Here is a 15933-nt window from a genome sequence, read left to right on the forward strand (position 1 = left end):
CCCCAGAGCAGGACACGGTCTTGAGAGGGCTGGGCTCTCAAAATGGTTCCATGCTATAGTTAGATGCTTAGAACTTGGAGGATATGTGGGACACAACGTGAGCTCTCTCATTAGCAATACCATTGTGTGTTCCCCAGGTAGCTCACTATGCTAGTCTCAGGTCCTACAAGGGTCAAGGGTCTCTCCCGGAGATAGGAATACAGGAGTCTGTGGTGGGAATGTGGGCCGCTGGGGATCTCTTTCTTTTTCCTCCACACTGGGGAGCCTCTCTATGCTCTCAGCTGATCCCAGCGGAGCAGGCTACCTTGCTTCCCTCTCCTTTTTTGCTTTCGGTGTTTCTTGTCACTTCTCTGTTGAATTCCAGCATCCTCTTGTAGATGATCCATTTGAAGTATGGTTATCTACTTGCTGTTTTGGTGGTTCTTTGTGGAGGAGACACACATCAGATGCCTCTAGTCAGCCATCTTGAAGCTCACTCCTTGAAATCTCTTCTGTCGTCTGTAACTGAGTTTAATGTTTGTTTTGTTAGTGTTACATATTTATATCATACTTCGTCAGTGAGCTTGTTAACTGGAGTTTTATGATCCTTCTCCACAGGAAGTTTATAATTGTGTTTTCTTGCCCTGTGTTTTGTATGTAATAGTATATAATATTTATTCAGTTAATGGATTTGACAGTCATTGCTATCAAGAAAAATTCTTTGTATATGAAGGATACCTTATCAATATTATTTTCATTTGTAACTTTATTATGTCCTCTTACAGGCAAATGTTCTGAAAAAGACTCTGCATGGGAATGGCTTGCCTTACAATGACAGAAATGGAAGGAACATCCACGTCTTCTGTACATCAAAATGGTGATATTTCTGGAAATGCCAATTCTGTGAAGCAAATAGATCCAGTTCTTCAGGTGTATCTTTACCATTCCCTTGGGAAAGCTGAAGGAGATTACCTGAAGTTTCCAACTGGGGAGTATGTTGCAGAAGAAATTTGTATTGCCGCTTCTAAAGCTTGTGGTAAATATGAAAAACAGCATTTTTCTTCTTATTCATGGATCACTGCTTTAATTATGCTACTATAATATATAAATGTATAATTATTATTTTTTGGATTTTTTTATGCTTGTATGGCTGGCAGGTATGTTTTCACATGCATTAAAAATGAAAGCATCAGCTAGGTGCAGTGCCTTAGGCCTGTAATCCTAGTACTTTGGGAGGCCGAGGCAACAGGATCATTTGAGGCCAGGAGTTCAACTCCAGTCTGAGCAAGCATGAGACCCAATCTCTATAAAAAACAGAAAAATTAGCCAGGCACAATAGTGTGCACCTGTAGTCACACCTACTCGGAAGGCTCAGGCAGGAGGATCACTTGAGCCCAGGAGTTTGAGGTTGCAGTAAACTATGATGATGCCATTGTACTCTAGCCTGGGTGACAGAGCAAGATGCTGTCTCAGCACATACACATACACAAAGAAAGCATCACTAGAGTAGAATTTAAGGTGACTCTTCCTTGGGTGAGGTATCAAAACAAATTGGAGCCTGTGAATGTTTGCTGAGTACTCTTTATAAGACCATATAATGTGGCTAAAGAATCCTATCATGGGATATTTCATGATATAAGGTAATCTCAAAGCAGCATAGAAGCAAAGTATCAATGTGTTGAAATATGTATTTAAGTTCTTGTTTAAATATTTTATAGCTATGGTTGACAAATCATTATTTTCTTCTAGTTAGCTTCTGAAGACCTCTATCAGCCTTTCCTCATGTATATATTTTTCTTGTTTCTTTGGTGTATCTTGAAATTATTTCTTATTCTTGAGACTTGATTATATTATCTTCCTGTATCCTACTCAAAACTGTGGGCCATAGAACTCTTTCTGAGGAGCTGACACATTTTACTGGAACCACGAGGTTACTGTAGGACCTATTATCATGATAGCTAATTTTTAAATGTTCTTTTAATAGATTAATTTTTGTTTTGTTTTGAGAATAGTAGTATGATTTTATTTGTAGCGGTAATCCAAATGTTTATCATAGTATTGATAAGAATGTGCTATGTTGTCAATTTATCTTGTCTTATTGAACATCGTAGAGGAGGTTAGCTGATAGTATAGGTCAGAATAGCCATTAAATGTAAGTTGGAGATGATTTTCATAAATCCAGTATTGAGATAGGATATGAAAATATGGTAAAGCTCATTAATACTAATTGGAATATGACCAGTTTAAATTAGTAAGCAGTATACATTTATTTAAATAAATATGCTTCTATTATTTTAAGAGTAATTCTTAAATTAATAGCAAATGGTTCCCATGAGTGAGTTTTATACTAAATTGAAATGACTAATTTGTAAGTAGCAAACTTATAATAGCAATTTTCTTAAGATTAGTTGATAAATAATTTAGGTTAAATTCTTTTATAAGTTTTAGTTTGTTTTTATTAAGTTCATATCACTAAATCATTATATAGTCTCTACAAGTATCTCTTGTAGATTCTTATGAAATAAATGCTTTGTTATTTAAAAGTAATTTTTAGTCCAGTGAACCCAGGCACAGGTTTCTTAGAATATCTGCAATACTGTTGACTGTCCTAGATTTGTTTCTTTCAGAGTCCCTATAGAAATTCTGCCTATATAAAAGTACTGCACACACCCATAATTTCTTTCCATTGTAAATAAAGCTAAATTGCTTTTGAAAATACCCTAATAGAATATAGTTTTCAAGAAGGTACAAATCCTAAAAGACATCTCTAGAACTATTATGATTCGAATTTCAAAGTAACTGTATTCTTGACTCAAACTGCAGTCATACCTCGGTATCCATGGGGAATTGGTTCTAGTTAGCTTGGTGCAAAAGTAATTGTGGTTTCTGACCGTGAATTTTAAATCATTAAACGAGGGTCAAACACATCTTTATTAATCAAAATAGAAACCATTACAATCAACACATTTTTGCCATTGAGAAATAAGTTTGTTTATTACTGTAGTGTAAAAATCCTTGCTTCGGGATTCAGTGAACTCTTGGAAAGCATTTTCTGCATCCTGCTGGTTGTGGAAACATTTTCCCTGCAAAAAGTTGTCAAGATGCTTGAGGAAGTGGTAGTCAGTTGGCGAGAGGTGGCAGGTGGCGAGAGGTGGGTTGGTGTGAATATGGTGGATGAGGCAATACTTCGTAGCCCAATTCATTCAACTTTTGAATTTTTGGTTGTGTGACACGTGGTTGGGCGCTGCCATGGAGAATTAAGCCCTTTCTGGTGACCAATGCTGGCTGCCAGCATTGCAGTTTTTGGTGTGTCTCATCTGTTTGCTGAGCATACTTCTCAGATGTAATGGTTTTGCCAGGATTCAGAAAACTGTAGTGGATCAGAATGGCAGCAGACCACCAAACAGTGACCATGACCTTTTTTTGGTGCAAGTTTAGCTTTGGGAAATGCTTTGGAGCGCCTTCTCGCTCCAACCACTAAGCTGGTCATTGTGTAAAATCCACTTTTTGTTGCATGTCACAATCTGATTGAGAAATGGTTCATTGTCGTTGTGTACGAGAAGAGAAGACAACACTTCAAAACAATGATTTTTTTTTTTTTTATTTCCGTCAGCTCATGAGGCACCCACTTAGGGAGCTTTTTTACCTTTCCCATTTGCTTAAAATGCCTAATAACTGTAGAATGGTCAAGGTTGAGTTCTTTGGCAACTTCTCATGTAGTTGTAAGAAAATCAGCTTTGATGATTGTTCTCAGTTGGTTGTTGTCAACTTCCGATGGCCAGCCACCGTGCTCCTCATCTTCAAGGCTGTCTCCTTTGCAAAACTTCTTGAACCACCACTGCACTGTACGTTCATTAGCAGTTCCTGGGCCAAATGCATTGTTGATGTTGCAAGTTGTCTCTGCTGCTTTGTGACCTATTTTGAGCTCTAAGAAAATTGCTTAAATTTGCTTTTTATCTAACATCATTTCCATAGTCTAAAATAAAGATAAAATAAACAGCAAGTAATAAAGTCATTAGCAAAAAAACCCCAAAAAAACCATAGAGCAAGAAGTATGCATTAAAATATGTGTAACGTAACCACATTTATTTAAGAATGTATTCCAATATCAAAGGGCAAATTTAAACGTTGCTAAAACCACAATTGCTTTTGCACCAACCTAATGTTAATAGTACCTCCAGTGGAAACCAAAATCCTAGGATGTGCAAATTCCTTACATAAAATGGCATAGTAACAGTTAGCTCTCCATATCCGTGGGTTCCATATCCACGGATACAGAGGGCCAACTGTAGTTCAAAATTTTTTTTAAACCTTCAGATTTTATATTTCATTTTAATGACAGTTTTTAAGTCAGCACTTATTAAGACCTGATTGAATACTCTACTAGCCTGTTCAGTAGCTTGATAATTTGTTCCATAACAAATGTTGGAAGCAAGCGACGAGGCATAGAACACATGAAGTTTAGCCATCACCTTTTCACCTGTTATTTGTAGCATTTTTAATTTGAGAGGGCAAGTGAAAAGGAATAAGCTGTGGAGCAAAATTTGCCATTCTAGTTGTTCTTTCTTTTGAGTAACGTTAGAGTTGTAGTTCCATTAAATAGTGAATGGGAGGCTGGAAAAGTTGAAACAATGTGAAAAGAAAAGAAATGAATAATTGGAAGTGTAAAACTAGTTTACAGAGACTTCTTCAGGTAGTCAGCCTCCTTTTGTCTTTGTTGAGTCTTTTTTCTTTTTTTCTTTCTCGTCTGCAAAAAGTTAAGGGTGAGTCCAGTGGGCTGCTCTATACTTTTCTTGTAGTTTGTTTTAGGAAGAGCAAGTTGCTTCCCTTTTTCATGTTTCAGACCCGTCCAGCTACTAAGAGCTACTGATGATACAGCTGTTAAAAATCATGGATCTGAAGACCACGTAAAACAGAAATGTGCTTTTAATGTTATATTTTTAAAAATTAAAAAATTTTAAGTACTCTATGGAAATATTGCATTAAACCAAACAAATTCCTGCTTTGTTTTGTTTTGTTTTAAAAACTAGAAGGAGATGTAGTATATCTAAATATTAGTAGTCCTAATGCCATTACCACACTGTATCATTGTAGCTTGGTAGTAAGTTTTGAAATCAGAAAGTTGCTTTGTTTATATGGGGTATTCTCTGGTTCTATACAAAGGGTAGAATTATTTTTTCTAGATCTGTGAAAAATGATGTTGGTATTTTAATAGGGATTGCATTGAATCTGTAGATCACTTTGGGTAGTATAGACATTTTTAACTATGTTGATTCTGCTTATCCATGAGCATGGTATGGTTTTCCATCTGTTTATGTCCTCTGCTATTTCCTTCCTCAGTGTTTCATAGTTCTCCCTGTAGAGGTCTTTCACCTCCTTAGTTAAATGTATTCCTATGCATTTTATTGCCTTTGTTGCTATTGTGAAAGGTATTGAGTCTTTGATTTGGTCCTCAGTTTGACTGTTGGCATATATGAATGCTACTGATTTGGGTACATTGACTTTTTAACCTGAGACTTTGCTGAATTAATTTATCAATTCTAATAGTCTCTTGGCAGAATCTTTGGGGTTTTCTAGATATAAAATTGTATCGTCAGCAAAGAGCAATAGTTTGACCTCTTCTGCCCTCATTTGGATGGGGAGGCATCAATTTACCAGACTTCAAGCTTTACTACAAGGCTATAGTAAACGAGATAGCATGGTACTGGCACAAGGACAGAGACAGACCAATAGAACAGGACTGAGAACCCAGATGTGAAACCATCCTCATATAGCCATCTGATCTTTGACAAAACAGACAAAAATATACACTGGGGAAAAGGATCCCTATTCAATAAATGGTGCTGGGAAAATAGGATAGCCACATGTAGAAGATTGAAATAGGATCTGCACCTTTCACCACTCACAAAAATCAACTTACAATGGATAACAGACTTCAACCTAAGGCATGAAACCATAAGAATTCTAGAGGAAAATGTTGGAAAAACTCTTATAGACATTAGCCTAGGGAAAGAATTTATGAATAAGACTCCCAAAACAATCACACATCAACAAAAATAAATAAATGGGAGCTGATAAAATTAAAAAGCTTCTGCACAGCCAAGGAATCTATCATTAGAGCGAATAGACAGCCTACAAAATAGGAAAAAATATTTGCATGCTATACGTCCAAGAAAGGGCTGATAACTAATCTATATAGAACTCAGGAAAATAAGCAAGAAAAAAAATCAACCCCATTAAAAAGTGAGCAAAGGACAGGAATAGAAGCTTTTCAAAAGAAGGTAGACAAATGGCCAACAATCATATAAAAAAATGCTCAACATCTCTAATCATCAGGGAAATGCAAATCAAAACCACAATGAGATATCGTTTAACTCCAGTGAGAATAGCTTTTATCAAAAAGTACCAAAACAACAAATGGTGTGGATGCAGAGAGATAGGAACACTCATACGTTGCTGGTGGGACTGCAAACTAGTACAGCCTCTATGGAAAGTAGTATGGAGGTACCTCAAAAAGCTAAAAGCAGAACTACCATTTGATCCAGCAATCCCATTACTGGGCATCTACCCAAAGAAAAACAAGACGTTCTATAAAAAAGATATATGCACTAGAATGTTTATAGCAGCACAGTTCACAATTGCAAAGATGTGGAAACAACCTAAGTGCCCATCAATACATGAGTGGATTAATAAAATGTGGTGTATGTATACCATGGAGGACTACTCAGACACAAAAAAATAATGGTGAACTAGCACCTCTTGTATTATCCTGGATGGAGCTAGAGCCCATTCTACTAAGTGAAATATCACAAGAATGGAAAAACAAGCACCACGCGTATTCACCATCAAATTGGTACTGATTGATCAACACTTACATGCACATAAGGTACATTCATCGGGTATTGGGTAGGTGAGAGGGGGAGGAGGGGAATGGGTGTCTTCACACCTGTTGGGTGAGGTTCACACTGTCTGGGAGATGGGCACGCATGTAGCTCTGACTTGGGCGGTGCAAAGGCAATATATGTAACCTAAATGTTTGTACCCCAGTAATATTCTGAAATTAAAAAAAAATAAAGTACTTACCAGTGTATTCACCACTCAACTTTTCAAATGTATATTTTTGCCATTTTACTTCAGATGCTTCTCTAATGTATTATTGTGGTAAATTACATTAGTAGATTTTTCTAATGTATCCATCTCTGCAATTTTAAGATAAATCAACTTTGTTGTAATTTTTTAAAAGAAATAGCTTGATTTAGTTTGCTAGTATTTAGTTTAGGATTTTTGTATCTATATTGGTAAACCAGATTACCCTTTTATGATATCTTTGGTTTTGATAACATGGTCAAACTAAACTCACAAAATATGTCAATTTCTCTGTTCCCTCTTTTCCTGTGCTCTATAATAATATCCTTATGACAGAATTGTCTTTTATGTTTGGTTGAACTCATCTGGGCCTGATGGTGGTTTTTCTTTTCTTCTTTCTTATTGCTTCTTTCTTTCTTCTCCATTTTTTTAAGTGGATAGAGTCTGTTTCTTTAATGGTGACAGTTTTATTGAAGTTTTTTGTTCTTTAATCTTTTTAAAGTTATATTTTTCCAAAAATTATCCATCTGTCTCCATTTTCAAATTTATTGGCATAATATTGTTCTGGTACTTTTTGTCTTCATAACCTATCATTATAGTTTTTAAAAGTTCTTAGTGTTTATCTGTGCCTCTTTTTTTCTATCAGACGTGACAAAGCCTTGTTTGTTAAACATTGCAAAGAATCATCTTTTATTTTGTTGATTCCCTTTATTGAATCTTTATCATTTCCTTTTTTCAACTTTCTTTGGGATTACTCTGTTGTTTTCTAATATATTATGTTAGACACTTAGATCATTCTCTGTGATTTTCTAATATAAGTTATAATTTTCCCTCTAGAGTCTCAGTTGTATTCCACAATTTTTAATACATATTGATAATCATTTATTATAAATGCTTTTTAATTTCCATTACAATTTTTTGTTTGACCCCTGAGATATCTAGAAGCATTTTTAAATAAAAGAATGAATACAAGTACATTTGTACCTAATGGGTGTGGTACGCACCGTCTGGGGTATAGACATGCTTCAAGCTCTGACTTAGGCAGGGCAAGGCAATATGTGTAACCTAAACATTTGTACCCCTGTAATATGCTGAAATTAAAAAAAAGTTGCTACTGAATAATGTTTTTATATATAATTTACTGAAACTATTACACATCTGTAGACATTCATGTTAATACTTTAAATTCAGAATTTAAGTCTTTATTATCATTTCTGTCTATAGTAAAAAAGAGTGAAAACATCACTAGAATCAAAATACTTTTATTTTTTGTGAGACTTACATTTTCAGATACATAGGATTTTAAAAAAATTTTTTCATATTCGTTTTTGATTTAATTCATGTCTGTTTAGAGAACGTGGTATATAATTATTCTCTGGCATTTCTGTGGAGACTTGTTTTGAGTTCACATAATGGTTGTGTATATTTGTGTGTGTGTATATGTGTGTTCATGTATTCATATATATGAATGTTCTATATGTGCTTGAAAATGATATGTATTATTTAGTTGTGTGAATTAGGTGTTCTGTAGGTTTTTTGGTTCAGCGGCCTTCAACATTTTGTTAATATACCTCCTAAAATATCTTTTAAAAAAATCATAAACCCTTTCATATTTTTAGTTGACATTTGAAATTTTTCTTTGTAAATTTAAATAGTGCATAGGATGTAATTTTAGTTATTGTGTAAACTTGACATTTTAAAATAAAACTGTTTCATTGTTCTTTTAAAGGTAGTCACATAAATATTTTAGTGATTTGATACCTTCAATATTAGTTAAAACACACACCCACACGTGAATAATTACAATAATAACATCAAAGATCACTGATCCCAGATCACCATAACAAATATAATAATAAGAAATAAGTTTGAAATGTTTTGAGCATTACTAAAATGTGACTCAGGGACATGAGGTAATCACATGCCATTGGAAAAATGGTGCCGACAGATTTGCTCAATGCAGTGTTGCCACAAACCTTCAATTTGGAAAAAGAGTATCTGCCAAGCACAGTAAGATAAAGTGCAATGAAATGAGTTATGCCTAAAAATATTTGATTAAGAATTCAGTTGTAAGTGGTATTGTATCTAAACCTTTCAAATACTACTGCATTTTGTGCTGACTTTAAGAGTTGTTTCTTCAGACCCATTACAAATCATGGATGTTATGTAAGTGGTTTTTTTTACCTATCTGTAATCATTTCTTTCTCTGCTTCTTTTCTAGGTATCACACCTGTGTATCATAATATGTTTGCTTTAATGTGTGAAACAGAAAGGATCTGGTATCCACCCAACCATGTCTTCCATATAGATGAGTCAACCAGGCATAATGTACTCTACAGAATAAGGTACTTTCTCCAGTAAAGTAACTTCCCTAATGGTAGGGCAAAGTGGGAAAAATTATCAGATATTTTTAAATTGCTAAGTACTTAATACCAGAGACCCAAACCAATTACTTAGCACTTAGTTGTCTTTGAGACTCTGTGTCTCCTCTACAGAAATTGTTCATACATGTTGTCTAATTAGAATTCTCTGAGAATAAAGCTCTTCTGATGGGATCCCACTTTACTACTTATGATTGTAATTAAAGAAATAAAAAAAAGGGTGAGAATGGCCTTTACTAACAAAATCCTAAATATTTAGAATATTGCTGATTTTCTGGGAAATTTGACATTTTGTGCAATAAAATGCCATCTCACATCTCTTTTTTATAAATAACTGTTTTTTTTTAAGTTGAAGTGAGGGAAAGACAAGAGTTTTGCCAGAGTTTATTTACAGCCTCGAACTGTAAGTTAATTTATTTAATAATTTATGGCAATGTAAATAGTAATAATTATTTAGAGAAATCCAGAAATATCTTTCTGTTCAAAAGGATGTAACAAAGAAATAAGTTTGATCTGTGTCTCATAAATACTTATAATTTTCTAAGCATTTATATATATTATTTAATTTTCATTACAACTTCATGGGGTGTTATTAGTTCCACCTTAAAGAATCCAGTGCTTTGAGATATTATTCAGATACTTGCGTGGTCTCACAGCTAGGAAATGGCATTCAGGGTTCAAATCTGGACCTAGTTTGCTTCATAAGCTTGCTTCTTAGCCACCTTATGTGTACCTCATTAAAGAGATAACATATATATAATATTTCATATTGTGTCTGTCACTTGGTGGACTCTCAATTCATTTTAGTATTGCTTTGCTCTTTTCCCTGCCCCTATTCTGCACAAAAATGTGCAGTTGAATGTGTTTGAGTTTTCTGATTTTAAGGTATAGTTTGTACTGAATTCAAAAAATCATTTTGATGTAATTCTTAAAAAGACAGAATTAGTTTGAGAAGTGTCCAAAAAAATAATAAATGTATAGAACTGCATAGCATTCTTATATTATAGCAGCTAGTTATACGATAGATAAAGAAGATCCCATTCAAAATAGCTACAATGGCCAGGTGTGGTGGCTCATACCTGTAATCCTAGCACTTTGGGAGGCTGAGGTGGGAGGATTGGTTGAGGCCAGGAGTTTGAGATCAAAATAGCTAAAAAACCCTTCACTATCCAGGAATAATCTTAAAAGGAAAACCATGAGACAGTATAGGAAAATTAGAAACTTATTTGAAAAGTATGAAGAATGAGCACTGTTAGGAAAAACCAACTCAAATTGTATTTTTCCTCTGCTTTCATACCACTGCCACCACAATAATCATAGAAGACTTCTGTGACCACATCTTGGGGGGAGTCTTTCCACTACCAAGCGAGCAATCCGTTCTGCAGCAGACACCAACCTGGTGTCCTCCAATTCAATTCTGACGCTATCTACCTGGAGATAGCATCAGATCCTACAAGTTGAGGGCTCAGTCCCTAAGACTGTCCCTACCCCTACCCTCCGACCCCCCAGCTTAGACAACAATCTCAAGTCTGGGTTTCCAGAACTCTGACTGACTGGCTTCAAGTTGGGGTTCCACAGACCTCCTGTTTGGGTCCAATTAATGTACTAGAGCAGCTCACAGAACTCAGGAAAACATGTTTATTGGTTTATTATAAAGGATATTACAAAGGATACAGATGAAAAGATGCATAGGGTGAGGTATGGGGAAAGGACATGGACCTTTCATGCCCTCCCTGGGCATGCTACCCTCCAGGAACCTCCATAAGTTCAGCTTCTCTGGAAGCTCCTCAAACCCTGTCCTCTTGGGTCCTTTATGGAGAATCATGTTCCGATTCTTCTTGGCCTCTCTATGCCACATTCCTTCCTCCAGGGTATGGAGCAGGACCTGTTCTGAAATGACCCACAATCAAATTAGAGTCTTGCCTTGGGTAGGTGAAGGGAGGGCAGAAGAGGTCAGAAAGAGATTCTATTTCCTGAGGCCTGTTTCTGAGCCTTCAAGCACCCTAACATAGCAAGTGCTAGGGGAGTTATGAGCCCGGAACTGTGGATAGAAACCTTTATCTCTCTATCTGCCTGCCTGTCTACCTGTCTGTCTGTCTGTGTGTCTATTTATCTATCTGTCTATCACAAGCACATAATACTGCACTGGGCAGATGGAATATTACAAAGATTGATTTCTCTCACAGAATAGGATTAGCTCTAATTCATTCAAAATCCCAACAAAGGCATTTTAGGGAACTTGACACATGACAATGTTAATTTAGAATTATTCATTAAATAAGGTAGACATGAGAAAGATGATTTATTTGGCAATTATAAAATATTTGTCCCAGCAGATAATGTCACATATGAAGCTACAAAATGGTATCTATTATTAAAGCTTCATAATTAAATTGACAATCATAACAAATAAAGAGAATGATGGGGACACTATAGCTGGAAAATAGTCCTTCATATATATATTATAGAAACATATGTGATGAAATACTTTCATGTCAATTGGGAAGTTAAAGATTGCTCAATAAATGGCGGTGGGACAGCTGGGTAGGTGTTTGAATAAAATTTTGCTTCTTCACAGTGTGTATCAGAATAAATTTTAGATTGATTAACGATTAGATTGATTTGTAAATAGAGATGTAAAAAAACCCCATAAAAATCTGAATTGGAATTGAACACCTATCAATTCCAAGGGAAAATACTATTAAGCTGGAAAACAATAGAAGAAATCATGTGGGAATGACTGCTATTGCTGACTGTAAAAAATATTACACTTCTAAAAGTTAAAATAAACACTTAAAATTAAAAGACAGACCAGGTATGGTGGCTCATGCCTGTAATCCTAACACTCTGAGAGGCCGAGGCGGTAGGATCGCTTGAGGTCAGGAGTTTAAGACCAGCTTGAGCAAGAGCAAGACCTCGTCTCTATTAAAAATAGAAAAAATTAGCTGGGCGTGGTGGCACATGCCTGTAGTCCCAGCTACTTGGAAGGCTAAAGGTGGAGGATCGCTTGAGCCCAGGAGTTTGAGGTTGCTGAGAGCTAGGCTGATGCTATGGCACTCTAGCCTGGGCAACAGAGTGAGACTCTGTCTCAAAAAAAGGAAAAAAAAAAGAAGAAGAAAATGAAAAGACAAACTTGAAAGATAGTTTCAACAAATCAAATAAAAGGTTAATATTCTTACAAATTGAAAATTAAGAGCACTGTATCCATTAAATAAGTACTAAGTGTACATGAAGAGTTCTTTCATAAGAGAAGAACAAATAATTAATGGCCTTTTGAAAAAATATTCAGTATCACTAATTATGAGAACAATGAATACTTCATGTGCTGAAGTGAGCAATCTCTCATGATTCATTAGCAAATGCCAACATATTAGATAACCAAGATGAAATAGACAAAGGCCTAGAAAGACACAAACTTAGGAACTGCCAAAATAAGGAATAGAAAGTTTGAATAGATCTATAATGAGTAAAGAAATTGAATTGATAATTAAAAAAAAATCTGATGTGTAGTATGCGAAAATTTTTTCCTATTCTGTAGGTGGTCTGTTTATTCTCGTGATTGTTTCTTTGGCTGTGCAGAAGCTTTTTAATTTAATCAGGTCTCATTCATTTATTTTTGTTGTTGCTGTGGTTGCCTTAGGGGTCTTTTTCATAAATTCTTTGCCTCGGCCAATGTCTGTAAGAGTCTTTCCTACATTTTCTTCTAGAATTCTAATCGTTTCACACCTAAGGTTTAAGTCTGTTTTCCACCGTGATTTGATTTTTGTGAGAGGTGAAAGCTGTGGGTCCTGTTTCAGTCTTCTACATGTGACTATCCAATTTTCCCAGCACCATTTATTGAATAGGGATTCTTGTCCCCAGAGTATGTTTTTGTCGCTTTGTCAAAGATTAGATGTCTATATAAGGATGGTTTTATATTTGGATTTTCTGTTCTGTTCCACTGGTCTGTGCCCTGCACTTGTGCCAATACCAGGCAGTTTTAAGAACCACAGCCTTGTAGTATAGTTTGAAGTCTGGCAAATTAATACCTCCCATTTTGTTTTTATTGCTTAAAATTGCTTTTGCTATATGGGGTCTTCTCTGATTCCATACCAAGTGTATAATTATTTTTTCTATATCTGTGAAAAATGATGTTGGTAATTTAATAGGGATTGCATTGAATCTGTAGATCACTTTGGGTACTATAGACATTTTAACAATGTTGATTCTTCCGATCCACAAGCATGGTATGGTTTTCCACTTATTTATAAGTTCTGCTATTTCCTTCCTCAGTGTTTCATAGTTTTCCCTATAGAGGTCCTTTACCTCTTTAGTTAAATATATTCCTAGATATTTTATTTTCTTTGTTGCTATTTTCAAGGGTATTGAGTCTTTAATTTGGTTCTCTGATTGACTGTTATTGGCATATATGAATGCCTCTGATTTGTGTGTATTGATTTTGTAACCTGAGACTTTGCTGTATTCGTTAATCAATTCCAGGAGTCTCTTGGTTGATTCCTTGGGGTTTTCCAAATATAACATCATATCATCAGCAAAGAGTGAGGTTGATCTCTTCTTTCCCTATTTGGACTTCCTTGATTCTGCTCTCTTGCCTGATAGCTCTCTCAAGGACTTCCAATACTATGTTGAAAAGTAATGGGGACAGTAGTCAGCCTTGTCTGGTTTCAGTTCTAAGTGGGAGTGCTTTCAGTTTTTCCCCATTCAGTATGATGTTGCCTGTGGGTTTGTCATATATGGCTTGTATCATTTTTAGGTAGGTTCCATCAATGCCTATTTTGTTAAGCGTTCTTATCATAAAAGGGTGTTGAATTTTGTCAAATGCTTTTTCTGCATCTATTGAGAGGATCATATGGTTTTTATTTTTGCTTCTATTTATGTGGTGAATTACATTTGTAGATTTACGTATGTTGAACCACCCCTGCGTCTCTGGGATGAAGCCCACTTGGTCGTGATGGATTATTTTTTTGATAAGCACTTGGATTCGATTTGCTAGGATTTTATTGAGAATTTTTGTGTACTACACATCAGATAAAGGACTGATAACAAGAATCTATTTAGAACTCAGGAAAATCAGCAAGAAAAAATCAAACAACCCTATCAAAAAGTGGGCAAACGACATGAATAGAAATTTTTCAAAAGAAGATATAAGAATGGCTAACAAACATATGAAAAAATGCTCAACATCCCTAATCATCAGAGAAATGCAAATCAAAAGCACAATGAGATATCACTTAACCCCAGTGAGAATGGCCTTTATCAAAAAGTCCCAAAATAACACATGTTGGCGTGGATGCGGAGAGACAGGAACACTCATACGCTGCTGGTGGGACTGCAAACTAGTGCAACCCCTGTGGAAAGCATTATGGAGATACCTTAAACAGATTCTAATAGACCTACCATTCGATCCAGCAATCCCTTTATAGGGCATCTACCCAAAGGAACATAAGTCATTCTATGACAAAGACACCTGTACCCGAATGTTTATAGCAGCACAATTCACAATCGTAAAGATGTGGAAACAACCCAAATGCCCATCAATTCATGATTGGATTAGTAAATTATGGTATATGTATACCATGGAGTATTACTCAGCTATAAGAAATAACAGTGATAAGACATCTCTTTGGTTCTCCTGGAGAGAGTTGGAACCCATTATATTAAGTGAAGTATCCCAAGAATGGAAAAACAAGCATCACATGTACTCACCAGAAAATTGGTTTCCCTGATCATCACCTAAATGCACATTTGGGAATGATACAATCGGATATCAGACTGAGGTGGGGGGTCAGGGGAGGGGATGGGTGTATGCCTACATGATGAGTGCAATGCGCACTGTCTGGGGAATGGACACGCCTGGAGCTCTGACTTGGGGGGATAGGCAGTACATGGGCAATGTATGTAACCTGAACTTTTGTACCCCCATAATAAGCTGAAATAAAAAAAAGAAATATTTCATATTAACAAACACATTATAAAAATGTATTTTTGATTGAATAAGGCAAAAAAAAAAAAAAATCTTCCCATATAGAAAAGCCCAGGCCCAGGTGGCTTCACTGGTGAATTCCATCAAATGTTTATAGAAGAATTATTATCAGTTATTCATAAAAAATAGAAAAGAAGGGAATATTTCCCAACTTATTCTATTAGTTCAATATTACCCTGATACCAAATTCAGACAAAGATGTCCAGAAGAAAAGAAAACTACAGACCAATACCTTAAGTGCTTGGGACCAGAAGTGTTTCAGATTTCATATTTTTTTGGAGTTTGGAATATTTATGGAATACATACCAGTTGAGCATCCCTAATTCAAAAATCTGAAATCTGAAATGCTCCAATGAACATATCCTTTGAGCATCATGTCAAAGATTTCAGATTTTGGAACATTTGGATTTCAGATTTTTGGATTAGGGATGCTCAACCAATATATAAAAAAGATTAAATAGCATGACCAAGTGAGATTAATCCCAGGAAATATAAACTTGCTGT

The 15933-nt window shown here is 35.5% G+C and overlaps 1 protein-coding gene across 1 annotated transcript in view; it reads left to right on the plus strand.

Moving 5' to 3' along the window:
• Positions 1-15933, plus strand: part of JAK2 (Janus kinase 2) — a 105155-nt gene that overhangs the window by 28154 nt on the left and 61068 nt on the right. Inside the window, exons 2-3 of the mRNA XM_069474180.1 lie at positions 765-1015; positions 9287-9410. Of these exons, the coding sequence (XP_069330281.1) occupies positions 790-1015; positions 9287-9410 (350 nt within the window). The 5' untranslated portion in view covers positions 765-789. The remainder of the gene's footprint in view (positions 1-764; positions 1016-9286; positions 9411-15933) is intronic.

Source organism: Eulemur rufifrons, chromosome 7, assembly GCF_041146395.1.
Source record: "Eulemur rufifrons isolate Redbay chromosome 7, OSU_ERuf_1, whole genome shotgun sequence".
NCBI classification, from domain to species: domain Eukaryota; kingdom Metazoa; phylum Chordata; class Mammalia; order Primates; family Lemuridae; genus Eulemur; species Eulemur rufifrons.